A 15,638-nucleotide genomic window follows, 5' to 3' on the forward strand; every position below is an offset into this window, starting at 1 on the left:
GGCTCGTTTTCTTAATCTTTAAAAAAATTTTCTCAACCCATGTTTAGTATTACCCCTCACTACAGTTTCTTTCTTTACTTTAATATAGCTCATGTATTAATATAGCTGGAGACTTCTACTTGGAAGGCCTTCACTCCCATTGGGAAATGTCTCTTTCTTAGAGTAAAATTGTTACCAACTAATCTCTGATATTATTATAAAAATTAGTATTCTTTTCCTTGTATTTCCTTTTTAATTTTCTGTTTGCTTATTTTGTTTTGTTTTTGTCATCAGAGTGGTAAGAATTTGAAGGTAAGACTAATGTGTGGACCTAAGATAAGATGGCCAATTGAGTCATTCAGTGTCCCTTTAGTTTAAGCATTAGAACATATGTTCAAAATAAACCTTCAGAATGCTTGTATAGTTCACCTCATCTTGTCACAGTAGGAAAACATACAGGTGACTTGAGGTTAAAACCCTATATTAATAAACCTAGGGTGTTTGCCCAAGTGACTGTCTCTGTTTTCTTTCCTTAGTAACCTGCATCAGGGGTGTTTGTTAGTTCCTAAAGGCCTTGGGGGCTTCCAGATCCTTATCATCTTTGGCTTTTACCATCAGAGACAGGACAATTATATGGTATAATCAAAAGAGTTGCCTGAATAGTTGGAGAATGACAACATGTGGGTCAAGATTACTACTTTTCTAGTAGACTGGCCAGTAAATACATTTGGGAGCAACATACATAACTTTGATTGTGATGATATCAAGATCTCTAAACAATGAGCGGTGTCATTCCCAAGATGCATGTCCTTGAGGGCCATGTGTCTTGTCATTCTGGCCTTTGAAAGCAGCAACACTAGTAGAGTGTTGATCAATTTGAGGGTCAAGATAAGTATGTGGGCCTAGATTAGGATAAAGGTACAAAGGATTTTAGTCTTATCAAACCTTAGGCCAGAGGTTCAAAAGGGTACTAATGACCACATGCTAAATCATCAGAGTAAAAGGCTAATTGAGGATTTAGAGGTTGAGAATTTCAGCTACATTTATAACTAATAAAATGCCTAGTGGATAAATACAAAGTTTTTTTTTTTTATCTGAGCGACTGTAAGTTTGGAATTGGCATTTAAAAAGATAAGAAAGGCTGCAAAAGTCAGGTTTGAGGAGAGAAAGATTAAGAGCTTCATTTGAACATGTTATGTTCGAAATTCCTACTAGATATCAGAGTAGAGATGTGAAATAGGCAGTTGGATATGAGTGGGAAGTTCAAGAAAGTAGTCCAGGCTGGAGATAGAATTTTGAAAGTCATCATGTAAATGGTACCCAAAGAGCATATTTCAAAGACCAATCACTGGGTTACTTGAATATGAAGAGGTGAAGAAAGTGAGGGAGTCCAGCAGAGAATGCAGAGGAGGAGCAGAGAGTGAAGTAGGAGGAAAACCAGAAGAATGTGGTATCCTGGAAGCCAGGTGAAAAAATGAGCAACTCTGTCAAATGGTGCTAGTAACTCAGGTAAAGTAGAGTTTTGCTGTATTGTTTGTGGTGATAGCATGATCCCATTATGTACCCGGAAGACTTCTTCAGAATTTTCCTATGCTTATCCTTTCTTACATGAAAAAAATAAAATAAAAATTAAATCAGTGGAATGCATTCAATGCTTTTATGACATTATCCATAGATATGAAACCATACCAATGGGATGTTTTTATTAACTGGATGCATTGACTTCATGTAAGAATGGTCTATAGGGCACAGGGAACTATTGTATAGTGTAGCACTTAAAATGTGTCTACGTGATATCATCATAATTAGTGGCTGAAATTATACTGAACAATGGTCATCAGTGGATTGCTTACATTTGAATCGGTATAATCAATGAATTTAAATGTTAACAGTTCCAACTAATCTCAAATTCTAAAAATAGTTTTAGTTCTACTTTCTGCAGAAATAAATCAAATAGTTTTCCTGACCCTATAAAGAAAAGCTCACACTCTTAAAAACTCTTACCTTCTCCTGCACAAGTGAAAATATTTCTCTAGTAGCTCAGCACTGTAAACTGTCTGAGAAGTGGTAACTGGCTGCAAACATGTTTTCAAAGGGAGTAGTGGAAAAGTTTCTAATGCCGCCATCTTGGGAGATAAGACAGTTAATATACGGTATCTGTTAACTATTGCTTCACTGCTAACATAGGAGCCCATTTGTCTCAACTCTTAGGCTGCAGAGGAACTGGTGTTGGGTAAAGGACTATTCACTGTTTGAGGCTTGTTTTATACCAGAAGGGTATACATTATGTTCCAGACTTCTATAGCTAACTTTGGAGCCCGGACTTTGGACTCAGACAGTCTAGGTTCAAATATTAGCTCCTTCACTGACAAGCTTTGTTACTGCTGGCAAGTCAATTAACCTCCCTGTGCTTCAGTTTTCTCATATGTAACGTGGCAGCTGTAATTATACCTACATCATCTTAAAGTTAGTGTGAGAATGAAATGAGCTCATATAGGCAATGCATTTATAATAATGCTTAGCACATAGTAAGCACTATAGAAATGTTCACTATATTTATTATACCCATCGTGATGAGGGAAGATGGGCTGGAATCAAAGGAAAACTCTTGACTAAGCCATGTGAAATAAATATATCAAGGAACAAATATGTGGAAAGTAGTAGAATTAGGGGGTAACAGATGACTTAACTGCAAAAAAATGCTAAGCAGGAAACATCCTCTAAATATTCCTGCTTATACAGTACATGACACAAGGTAGAAAAATAATGAAAACAGACGCTTTCTGCAGGATTTAGACTTCTTTTATATATATTTTAAATATACATGTGCAATACATTAAAATATATAGAGATGTGTGAATATATATATTTACACGCACACACACACACACACATATATATATATATACACAAACATATATGTGTATATATATATATACATAAAATTTCACAGAAGGGTGCATATGCACACTCACACGTCTGTACACATACCCCAAAAGGACCCATTTATACGTAAACCAGATGCAGCCCGTATCAGGCCAACTTGGACACAAGGCAAAGCCCTGACTCAGCAGCAGATTGCACATTGCAATTGCATTGAGTAACCCTTCAGTTTCTTCTACCAAGTGTAAGGCCATTTAGAAATACACTGAGAAGAGCTCTTCTGGGTGTATGGCAGAGCCCAGGGCCCCTCTGGCAGTGCACAATTTGCCTGAGTAAGGACTGCAGGATTGGGATATCAAGGAGCTATGAAGGAGGAGGGACTTGTGTTGTTTTGGGCCCTGAAACTAATAAGCAAACATCCATAGAATAAATTTAGCTCCAGGAACAATGCACTAGTGTCATAGAACCCTTATATATCTCAGCTCTAAGCAAATTTCAGGCATAAGCGGGGAGAAGGGTGTGTTGCTACTCATCACTATCCAGCTGGATCCAGCCAGAGAGCTGGGCACAGCTTTTAGGAGTAGATAAGTCAAAGTTCAATCAGGCAGACTCGTTAAGATTTTAAAAAGTTACTTAAAATGGAAGGATCTGAAAGCAACTTAAGAGGTTACAGGTATTGGTTTGGGTTTATAATGTTCCAAGAAGCCAAACCTTATATATGGCACCATTTGCAGCAATATCATTAACATTATTAATAATCATCATAACATATTTATATATACAAAAATAGAGCAAAGCAATTCTAGAAGAGGAGGCGAAAGTGAAAGCATGGGGCTGTGTCAGTACACTTCAGGAAGATTCAGAACCAACACAAAGTGAGTGGCACATATTTCTATAGCATATATCCAACAAAGGGATGTGGATGTTCCCTCTTCCCCCTGTGTATGACTATACATTTCTCCCACCTCGCCGCTCTGCAGTACACATCCATGCACACTTTAAAAGATATGATCTATAAAGTTGGAGTCTGGAAGTCTTAAACTAAGTTGGAGCACCTTGATTTCAAGCAAGTGCCCTCAATCTCTGAATTCCTCAGTGAATTTTGGATTCACTTACAGAGGGAAACTGGATCTAATTCTTGAGTCTTTAGGAGCCTGCCATGCCCAGTGCAGCCTTTTCCCATTGAAGTGGATTCACAACACAGGCTCTTGGTATATTTTTAAAAGAGAAGTCAGTTCTCTGCTTTATATGTCATTCATCTCAGTTTTCCAGCTGCTGAAATTTAGGTTCTCAGGCAATTGCCATCGCAGACAAAGCCAGGAGCGAGCACGACATGTGCAGCAAAAAGTAGGCGAAGATAGAGCTTGGTTAGGGATTCCTTGTTTTGTTTTTGTTTTGTTTTGCACACTGAGCTTCTACAGGTGACAAAGTCAAAGGAGATGTCCACTGCGGGCAGCCTCAACACCTGATAGTTAATTAGCTACCCACTATGCACTGCATAAAGACCACCACACTAACTTGGCGTGGTTCCAGAAAAATTGAATGACAATGGCTTTCTGTCACTGTTAATAGAATCCTAAGAGAAAAGTCCCATGTCCTAATGTGATGTAGAGTACAGAATATTGAACTAGAAGTCAGAAGACTTTTTTTCCAGTCTCAACCCTGCTATGATCTCAGTGTGTGGCCTTCCTATCTCCAGGCCTCAGTTTTCCCATCTGCAAAATAAGGGCATTGAACTAGATTAACAGTTAAGATTCCTTCCAGCTCTAAAGTTTTATGACTTTTTATGTCCATAATTAAGGCCTGAGCCATGCAGTCTCAGGGCAGTTAGCTTCTAAGAGAGAACAGACCTCTGTAATATCCCTTGCTTTGTTCATTTAGCTATAAAGCACGTCTGCCTTTGGCACTTGGGTCAGACATACAAAGTTATGAGCATCCTGATTTACTATCCTACTCTGCATGCTAGTTGAATCTGTCAGTACTATAAGTCGATTATTGGGAAAGGGAGTAAAACTCCAGCTCGTTAAACCTGGAAATGTAAGATTAATTTTTGCCTCGTGTGTTCACAAACAGGTGAGTGTGGTTATGAGCACACACACACACATGTCAGGATATAGACTATTGCTAGTGATCAGTTCATTACAGTAATCCATTTCCCTTAATAAAATTTAGTAAATAGTATAGCATAGCAAAGTTTGGCGTCAAAGGAAACACCTATGGAAAAACAGCACTTTTGGACGTAGTTGAGAAAGGACAGGTAGAGAGAGACAAAGATAGATCAAACAAGATGGAGATACAAGTAGAGAATGGGTCAGTCTGAAAGAGAGAGAGGAAAGCAGTAGAGGAAGGGAGGGAGAAAGAAATGGAATGAAAAGTAAGAATCAAGCTGGAATGAAGGGGGAAGGAACGAAGAACAAGAGAAGAGAAGGGCAGTAAACAGGGGGAAGGGGTCGGATTCCCTGGAATATCGAACACTGTTCCACATGCACCCCTGAAAACCGTCTTAGAAGAGAGTTTCCAAAGGCACTGTGGACAGTGGAGGGATGCTCAGAGCCTGCATCAAGAGGCATTATGTTGGGGAGCCCCTAACCCTCCACGTTGCTGGCTCTGTCAGTCCTCCGTGTCCGAATCTCTTGCCTATGTATCACCTGAATTTGCCAGAACAGCCACATGGCTAAAATGGCCAGGTGTAAGAAGTCTGAAGAAAAGTGGGATAGATACTGTGAGAAAGAACAAGGCATCCTGCGCCAGGATGTACTCGGCCATTCCCTGACCCTGCAGGAGCAAAACTGGTGAGGCCCTAACTTTGGCTGCTTTACTCCTTCTCCCCCTCTCCAGAGATGAGGCCTGCACTTTCCTAACGGGCGCAAGAAGGAGAAAGCTCTGGCTCCGTGTTGTGGGAAGGTCATACGGACTTCTCCTGGGCCTTGGGGAATGGTGCACTACCAGAAGAGATTTTTCTGCACACAGTGTTGGTGTGCCTCTTACAGCGGCAGCCTGGTCGCCGGAGGCTGTCGTAGCCCTGCTGGCACAGACGGAGGCATCCACGGGTAGGCAGGTAGCAGCACAGGCAAGGGAGGAAGAGGGAGATGAGGCTCATGGCTGCCCAGCGGACGAAGCACGAGCTGGGCCCGCAGGAGCAGGGCTCGTCGGCGCAGTTGTCTTCGTCGTCGGTGGAGCAGTGGTAGAAGAGGCCCTTAACGCAGCAGAGACAAGTGCCGTAGTCGAGGAGGCTCTCAGCAGAGCAAAGGCAACGTTGGTTGCACAGCCAGCAGGAGGGGAGAGGACGAGCCGCTGTGCAGAGGACACATTTGCAGCGCCCACACTCCTCGCAAATGAAGAGGTGCTCCCCGGAGTGCCCTGCGGAGTGCTCAGCTTCTCCCTTCAGAGCACCGTCGACCTTTGGGTGGGCCCCTGCTCCGGGCTGGGTTCGGATGATGGACTGGCCTGAAGGTGAGGGCGTGATGCTGGCCAAGAGCCTTTGGTCAGAGGCAGTGGTGCTCTGGGACATGGAGCTGGCGATGCTGGATTGGCTCAGATGCTGAGGCAAGGGCTGCAGTTGGTGGCACTGGCTGAGACTGCGGGGAAGAGCAGGAGGCATGGTGGCCAGGGACCAGTCGGACTTGTGAGTGTGCACTGCAAGGGAGGGGCTGGAGAGGGCCTGCTTACGGGGGGCCGGGGGCCGCTCCACGTAATCATTGCTAGCATGAGTAGAGCGCAGCTGCTCAATCGGGAGGATCTGTTGGAAGTCGTCCGTCACGGCGGCATCCATTTTCCTTTGATTCTTGACTTCTGAGTGGTTTGGGGTCAGGGTGGCACTTGTGGTGATAAATAGCCCTTCTAGTTACATGGACCTTAGGGCACATCAGAAAATCCTAGGAGAGAGGAGACGGACACAATACATGAGAAGACATAGGAGGACCACTTTGCAGGGAACTACCAAAGCTCAGGCCCTAACTCTACCACGACCTTCAATCACTTTAGGGTTAGGGTTAGGGTTAGGGTTACACCTCTGTTCTGTAGTTGACCTCATCGACTTATGTACAAGCAAATCTGCTCAAAGCATCTGGACTATAAAGCTCTCTGGGAGCAAAGCTCACATCATTGATTCCTTTTGTATTTTGTCACACGACCAGGGTCACAGGAGCAGCTAGATGCGTGCTAAGGGAGAAATCTAGGTCCTGAGCCTCAGAATTCTAATAAAACTGGAAGCTAATTTCAAATGCAAAGGCTACATCCTGTAGTAATGCTAATGTAAAACAAAAAGAAAAAGCCTCAAAAGTCTTCCATGAGAAGTTGCATGTGTATATGTATGAGACATTTATACACATGTGTATATATATATATATATATATATATATATATATATATATTTGATTGATGGGATCTAGGTATACATATTCTCCTTTCAGTAAAATTTCTGATAAGCATAATAAACAGATGAGAAAGAAATTGCTTGATTCAGTGACTACAAGCAGGCAGGATGCAGTAACGGCAGTGATATGGCAGAGAAACCGAGAGCAAAAATCAGGCTATTTGTAGAATAACAGGAAAAAACCACCCCATGGTGTATGGAAGCCAAGACTAATCACCCTGCAGTTCTCCTCACCTTCAGTCTGCTTTAACTCCTTGAGGAGATAACTCTTTCTAAGTGGTAGTGCAGCTCCAGAATCAAACACTAGGGATGGGAGAACAATGTAAGATGATCCCTGAATTATTTGAAATGTCACCTGTAACAGTACCTATTTATTTATTTATTTATTTATTTTAAAGATTTTATTTATTTGACAGAGATCACAAGCAGGCACAGAGGAAGGCAGAGAGAGGGGGGGAAGCAGGCTCCCTGCCGAGCAGAGAGCCCGATGAGGGGCTCGATCCCAGGACCCTGGGATCATGACCTGAGCGGAAGGCAGAGGCTTTAACCCACTAAGCCACTCAGGCGCCCCTAACAGTACCTATTTAAACCAAGTTGAATATCTAGAAAGCACCTACTTGTGTCTCCACAACCCACAATCAGGAAAAGTTGGGCGGTCATTCCCTGAAGGATTTGATGGAGCTTAAAACTGATAATGGTGACTATGAGGAAAATATGGTACAAACAGTAGATCACTGTACCACACCTGGAAGACTGACCGGCCAAAAAGGTATACACAAGAAAACCTAAGCACAATTCCAAGAGTCATCCTGGAGGCATTAGGACCTAGGAAACACTAGTATGAATAAAGCATATATTTGAAATCCATCATATTTCAGGCCTCCTCAAAATAGATCGATTACTCACACTACTGTATGGAATGCAAAGCTTGAATGAGTAATAGAAATGAACAAGTGAAAGAGGATAGTGCTTGATTAGGTTTCCATAAGCAAGCAAACATGACACCGAAATGTGCCCAAAGCTCAATAACAGGAAAGAGAAGGGTGCCGCTCACAAAGGACTCAGTGGCTAATAATATGACCGGCCTCATTGCCTTTTGAGGCTATATCCCCGTGTAAACCTGTTTAGTTGAATTTACATCTGTTCGTTTTGTGAAAAGAAGATTTAATTTGGTTAAAAATAACTTTTCTGGCACATCACAGAAAAGAACCAGTCTGACTATAATTTTACTTTTTAGCTAGTTGTTTTGGTGTTATTTAATGCAGCACAGGGGAATGCAAATAAACTCCTTGGACATTCTAGGACTCAAATATCTATGAAAGTTTTGTCAAATCACTTGCTTTGTTTAGGCCTCAATTTCACTATCTATATAATTATAGGGGTAAACTAGGTGATTTTGAAGGACCCTGCCCCTTATGGTCTTTATTTCTATAACTACACAATTTGACAAAAATTTCTCTTCATCTACACCTTCTATATCTTCAATCCTTGAGGGTAAATTAAGGAACATGCCCTTTTTCATTTCAGCATTCAAAAGCAAAATTTATGTCTCTTTTTTAAAAAAATATTTTATTTATTTATTTGACAGAGAGAGAGAGAGACAGCAAGAGAAGGAACACAAGCAGGGGGAGGGAAAGAGGGAAAAGCAGGCGTCCCACTGAGCAGGAAGCCTGATATGTGGGGCTCAATCCCAGAACCCTGGGATCATGATCTGAGCTGAAGGCAGCCACTTAAAATCTAAGCCACTCAGGCACCCCATGTCTCTTTTATTTACTTGGACTCACAGCCCCCTGAAACCTTCTATATCTACCTTTACTGAACTTAGTTGAGATTCATAATCTCAGCATTGGAAAGGAAAAAGTAGCTTTCATTGGAAGACCTAAATAAACAAAGACACAGGACATCTGGGTGGCTCAGTTAGTTAAGGGTCTGCCTGTGGCTCAGGTCAGGATCCCAAAGAGCCCCGCAAGAGCCCCCCACGGGGACTCCTTGCTCAGCGGGGAGCCTGCTTCTCCTCTGCCTGCCACTCCCCCTGCTTAGGTTCAATCTCTCTCTCTGACAAATAAGTAAAATCTTAAAAAAAAAAAAAAAACAAAGACACATTGTTCAGCTCACTTGCAGATTATGGCATGTGAAAACTTTGCATCAGGAAGAGTCTTTTGGCAAATTTATAATAGTAGATTTATTCCCCATTGATCAGATAAAGAATGCTTGGGGTCCTTTGTGTCCTTTATAAGAACAGTAACAAACACACTGGAAGCATTTTAGACTCACTGATTTCCCAAAGGAAATTAGACTCAAAACATATTGGAAATTCTAAGAATCAATAACTCAAAGGAAGGCGTACAAGGTCTCAAAGTTAGAAAAGATAATCCTCTGGGATTCCAAAGATATCACTAGGTATCTCAGGGACATGCCCAGAAGGTTGAAAAGCTAAGCTTGGAGGAATCTAGGTCATAATAGAAATGACTCAGAACCATGTTCAAAGGGGATCCTGTCTTGGCAGCAGAAGGGTATATGGTGCTTAAGTTGAGAAGGTGTATCTGGATATTGATTAGATTGCTGTAAGACTGAAAAGTTGCAATGCTGGTTGGATAAGTAAAAGAAACTTTGGGCATTGGTCTGGGATGATGAGGTATTATCGCCTTGTTTACAAGAGGCTTAACAGAATGAACTCCTGCCCTACCAAATCTTTTATCAGAATGGACTGTGGAAAATCTGCAATATAGGCGGAAGGAGGACCTGGGCAAAATTAGAAGAATAAAACAGGACTGAATGACAATAAAATGTTTGCTGATTTGATCCGCCTAACAGGAGGAACCCAAATAGATACCATAGGGGAAGGTGGGGGGGGACTGAGAAGCAAATAGGCAAGAGAGACTGTTACAGCACATAGATTAGATGAAAAACTATGACTGCATGCATGTTTATGATTCAGAAATCCTCCCGCTAAAGGGCAATTCATTGTCAGCAAAACCAGTTAAGAAACTGTGCTGTTGGTCAGTTCCATATTCTATTAAATGAGAGAGATAATATGCAGATCACATATTATTAAATAGGAGCCAAGGTGATTACAAGTCTTGGCTGCACATTGGTGGGATCTAGTGATTTCTGTCACGTAGTGCCTCTGCAGTAATGAATGATGCATTGTAAACCCACTCCCATCTCAGTCCCTCTGGCCAGGTGCTCAGAGCTTTCTCAACAGTTTTCCTGTAGCCCTGAAATTTTCTGTTCAATCTAAACAGAAATTTCTTTTCTTATGCCAACTTAGGGACTAGAGAGCTAAACCTATTCAAGAAATTCTGTTTGTTAATGGAAGGAAAATGTATTTATTCCTTGGAACCCAAAATCTGCCATGTTGAAACCAAAGTTGAAAACTTCCCTAATCCAAAGTCCTACTATGCTAACAGCCTTAGACAGTTCTGATTTTTCTGGTAAATCCTTTCTGATACAATATGACTCAACCTGAATTTCAAAGAAGAGGGCAGAGAAGGAGAGCTTGGCTCCTGTTTTATCCCACTCCCATGGGTTCAATGCTGTTTTGTACCTTACTGTGTAACAGCTCTGGGGTGTGTTACTTTTTTCTGTGCTCTGCTGTTACATACACTCCTTCTCAGAATAACTGAAAGCAAACATAGGGGGAATTTCTGCTATGGCTTTATATGTTTTCTTAGTTCTACTGTTCCAAAGTCTGCTCTCCAAAAATCCCTCTCTGTGCAAAAGCATTTGCATCTCTATCAAAGCACTTCCCCCTTACAAATACCAAGTTGTATATAGTTTACATTACTAACCTCTCAGCCACTGACTGGGCCTCCCTCCTACCACATACATCTTGCTGGAGCTGCCAGGTTCTCACCACATTTAACTCTTAACTTGTCACTTTGCTACCCTAGCTCTATTCATTACTTTAATAGTTTCATTAAGACTCAAACTAGAGAGTGTAGCAGTTTAAAGACCTTGCATTTTTAAAGATGTAGGTGTTTTAGTGATGAGCAATACAGGGAAAATTGTAATATCGAATGAATTAACATACTTCTAATCCTGAAGAAAATGCTAGTTGTTCACTTAAGAAGTAGGGATTTTCTTTAAACCCCATACCCTTTTACAAGATACGTGAAATTTAAGTTCCAGTCTTAACTGCTTTGTTGTGTGCCTGTGGGCAAACAACTTCTATCCCAAGCCTCAGTTTATCTGCAAAATGAGAGGCACGAAAAAGGGGCTTTTAAGGCCCCTTCTTGTTTTGATGCTCTACATTTTTTATACTGGGTTTGTTGGTTGTATTTCTCTGTCTCAAAAAGTCTTTCATGAGGAATTAGTCTCCTTCCTTCAAGTTTTTTCATTCCTCACTACCCAACTCCTCTACCCTGAGTAAAAACCTAAATCCAAGTCACTCAGATCACTATCTAGATTGTTTCACAGCTAGAGAGACCTAAAAACAGAACACAAAGAAACCAAAATGCATAGAATAAAGTCTTAGTAAATGTTTATTTAGAGGTACAGGGAACAAGACTAATACTCCCTCATGGATAAAATGCTAGTCAGTACCTTATTGGTTATGTATATATGCAGCTGACTTGTTGGGAGCATGATTTAACACCTGGTATATCCAAATTCATGTCATAGCACATTATGTTACAACGGTTTTAATGTACCCAAAAAAGCAACAATAGTTTGCATTTCAAAATAGATTTTCTGTTTAAGAGTTCGAGGTCTGTTTTCTGTTCATCCAACTTGGTTTGCCGCACGCAGAGGTGAATGCTAATTATACTTGGCTAGAGGAATGGAAGGAGTGTAAAGCACTGTACTAGGTCCTATCAAATGCCTATTGGTTAACTGGACATGGTCACAGGTTCTTACTTTCGACAAAATTTCCGTATGCCACACGGAGACATGTGCACATACACCCAGGCATGGATCCAGAGATTTCTAAATCATTGCTCTGACTCAGTGTAAGTAGGGGGTTATGCCGTGTCAGCTTGCGCCATTTCTACCCAGGGCAAGGTGATGTGATGAAATCTGAACGATGCACAGCCCAGACTTGTGAGCCAATAGCAGACTAGCCCCACGCTGACAGGATGCCCGCTGGGCAGCCAGACTGGCCTCAGCACGGGCTCTCCCTACGTCCTCAGCTTGGGTGGTTAGGCTGCGCTATAAGGGGCTTAGGCACGAACCAAAATGCATTTAAAGGTCAACAAGCTAAAAATTAAATTGACATTTGGCTACGAAAGGGTTATTTTGAAGTTCCATTTTGATTTATAAATTTCTAATACGGAAAATTTTTTGCAAAAGCTGATTCATTAAAATGTCATCTAAATGGTTTTCATTTTATTTTACCCATGCGTTTGCTCTTGTACGCGCGCACACACGCGCGCGCGTACACACACGAACGCGCGCGCGCGCGCGCACACACACGCGCGCGCACACACACACACACACAGGATGGCTGGAATGAATGGCAATATATGCATTGCACAGAAAGAATTCTAGGGTCTTTAAGAGCTAATCTCTATGGCTTACCTTGAGGAAAGGGTTTATCCATGCTGTGGAAAGCAGAAGAACTAAAGCCCCATTTGGCTCAAAAGACCTCTTCTTCTCCTGAGTCTTTAGGTTTCTCCACCTCTCTTCGGAAAGTCTGAATGAAAACTCCTTCACTGGCAGTGGAGCCAGAAACAGATAGTTCTGTGTCGGTCTTTCTGACACAGCAGAGAAAACGGAAAGAAAAAAAAAAAAAAAAAAAGGAAAAAAGAAAGAAAGAAAGAGAGAAAAAAAAAAAAGAAACGGTGGTGCGAGGTGGGGGGTGGGGAGGAGAGTCAGACCTGTAGTGGCAGATACTTTGTATAGATTTTACATGGAGATCTCAATCTTGATGCACGTATTCCCCAAAGAAAGCTCAGCGGGGTAAGTTGTTCATCGCCTCCTCCTCTTTCTCCTCCTCCTCCTCTTCTTTCTCCTCCTCCTTCTTCTATTTCTCCTCCCCCTCCTCCTCCGCCTCTTTCTCCTCCCCTTCTCCTCCTCCTCCTCTTTCTTTTCCCCCTCCTCCTTCTGCGTTTTCCTTCCTCTCCTCTTCCCTCCCCCTTCCCTCCCCCCTTCTTCCTTCTTTACCTCCTCCCCCTCTTTCTCTTTTGCCTCCGCCTCCGCCTCCGCCTCTGTCTCCTCCAATCTGACGGATGAACCGAAGCAGCAGAAACTGCAGTTGTAGACACAGGGTATCTCGACAGAGCAATAGATACCGCTAGTGTGTGATTATTTATACAGCTCAGGGTGTGCTGGTATATCATCTGCAGAGACGGGGGGAGGGGAGTGAGACCGCAGTGTGTTCAGCTCAGCTAGCCGGCTGTTTTGTGAATGTAGGTGATTTCTGAAGGTCTTGTGAATGGATTATAGGGGAGGATGGGAAGAAACGGATTTATTGCTCCTTGCTATAATTTCTTTCTCTCCCTCTCTCTGTGTCGTTGGCTTTCCCGGAGCCGTAGCTCTTAATGCTTAGCTAAGTGGCGTCATCCAGCTGAAATTGAATCGACCCATTAGAACTCCCCATAGGAATCTCTGTATCCGGTCCCTGGGTAATGACTGAAACAAAATTTAAAGGGGAATAGGGGGTGGGATGGAAAGTAACGATTTTAAGGAGGCCTCATTTAAATATCTCTGCGGAGTGATTGCAGCTTCTATCAGACAGAGCTTCTCCTTTGTTTAAGGGTTTCTCCCACCTCCTACCCACATTCATTCCCACTAACCCTAATAATGATTATCCATCCATCATCCACTGGGAAACCATTACCCACCTTACTTTGCCTTCCTGCCTTTAGTATGCCATATAGTCAACAACAACAAAAATGTTGTGCCTTCTTTTGCGCTGGGTATTGTGGATTCAATAAGGAAGACAAAATCCCTGCCTTCATGCAGCCCCCTTAGGGCTGCCAGTCTTCTGAAAATAAAGCAGCTTTGGACAATTTCTCTTAAAGTGAAGGACAAAGTTTTCTGTAAATTATCCCCAGTCCACTATTTAATTCAGTAGGAACGGGTCTTTGTTTTGGGCATCGAGACAGAAGCACTTGGTTGAAAACAAGTCTCACATTTAAAATAAAAGATCTGATTTCAAGTCCTGCTGCAATGGACAAGTAGCAGGAGCTCGATCATCAACATTCTTAGAATGCCTTTCTTACCCCATCTATAAAATTGAGATGGTAAATGGTGACAGTTCAGAGTAAAACAAACCTGTGTGAGTCATGAACCTGAGATCCTTAATCTCACTCTAACTCCTTGTGTGACCTTTGCAATTTACTTTCCCTCTAGTGTCTCAATTTCTACATTTACATGAAAAGATCTGATAATTGCTGGTAATTGCTAAGGTCCCTTCTAGCTCTGACATTCTGTTATTTACACCCTCTCAGGAGGATTAAGAAAACAGAGGAAAGCATGGGATTAAAAATAGACATGCTTGTGTGGGTCTACATACTCATATGTGTATGTGTGTGTCAAAGGTTCTCCAAACTCTTTTATTGATATGTAGGTATGTATAGTGTATACACACACACATACACACGCACACATATGTGTGCGTGTGTGTGTGTGCATATAATTTCTAAGCAAATCCAGATCTCTTCCTACTCAGAATTTCTAGAGCCAAGAGATTTGCCTATGTAAATTTTTCTCTTTCATGGCTCACACATTTTCTTTACTCTTAATATTGACTTGAGGGTATCAGGATCATGAAAAACATTAATCTGTAGTTTCATCAGCAGAAGAGGATAGATTCACTGATAAATTCATTCACCCATTTTTTCAACAGGTATTTATTGCACATCAACTATGTGCTAACTACTGTCCTAGCTAGATTTGGTTCAAACAGATCAGGGTTCAAATTTTTGCTCCTAAATTTATGAGCTATCTGACTTTGGGCATGTCACTTTACCTCTCTGTACCTGTTTCCTCCATTCGTCTATAAAATGGAAACACAATAGTCCCCACATCACAGGATTGTGCTATTTCCTATCAACTGAATAAGGTCTTGCATTTGAAAGGTTTATCATGTGTCTGGCATATAGTAAGTGCTCAATGAAGAGTGAATATGAAAATTAAGAAATTGTTCTCACCCTAATGAAGCCCACAGGAAAGGCAGGAGATGATTTCAATGATTGAAATCCTTTTATTACTTTAAGCTCCAGTTTTAAATTTAAGCAGATATATCCCAAATATATCTTTCTTTTTTTTAAAATGCCATTGGCATTTTTTTTAAGATTTTATTTATTTATTTGACAGAGAGAGGTCACAAGTAGGCAGAGAGGCAGGCAGAGAGAGAGGAGGAAGCAGGCTCCCTGCTGAGCAGAGAGCCCGATGTGGGACTCGATCCCAGGACCCTGAGATCATGACCTGAGCCGAAGGCAGCGGCTTAACCCACTGA

General features: G+C 41.8%; 1 protein-coding gene across 5 annotated transcripts in view; it reads right to left on the reverse strand.

Annotated features, from left to right (window-relative positions):
* Nucleotides 1–2,759: 2,759 nt before the first annotated feature.
* The window catches only part of SPRY3 (sprouty RTK signaling antagonist 3), a 152,969-nt gene continuing 140,090 nt past the window's right edge, over nucleotides 2,760–15,638 (reverse strand). Inside the window, exons 1-3 of one of the 5 annotated variants that reach the window (XM_082716661.1) lie at nucleotides 13,340–13,724; nucleotides 12,755–12,926; nucleotides 2,760–6,737 (exon numbers count right to left, since the gene is read on the reverse strand). In XM_082716661.1, coding sequence (XP_082572787.1) covers nucleotides 5,768–6,634 — 867 coding nt within the window. In that variant the 5' untranslated portion in view covers nucleotides 6,635–6,737; nucleotides 12,755–12,926; nucleotides 13,340–13,724 and the 3' untranslated portion in view covers nucleotides 2,760–5,767. Of the gene's footprint in view, nucleotides 6,738–7,471; nucleotides 7,541–12,754; nucleotides 13,185–13,339; nucleotides 13,725–15,638 lie in introns of those variants that run through there. The other 4 variants (XM_082716662.1, XM_082716660.1, XM_082716659.1 and 1 more) reach the window with 4 other exon arrangements.

This window comes from Mustela nivalis, assembly GCF_964662115.1.
Source record: "Mustela nivalis genome assembly, chromosome: X".
NCBI lineage: Eukaryota > Metazoa > Chordata > Mammalia > Carnivora > Mustelidae > Mustela > Mustela nivalis.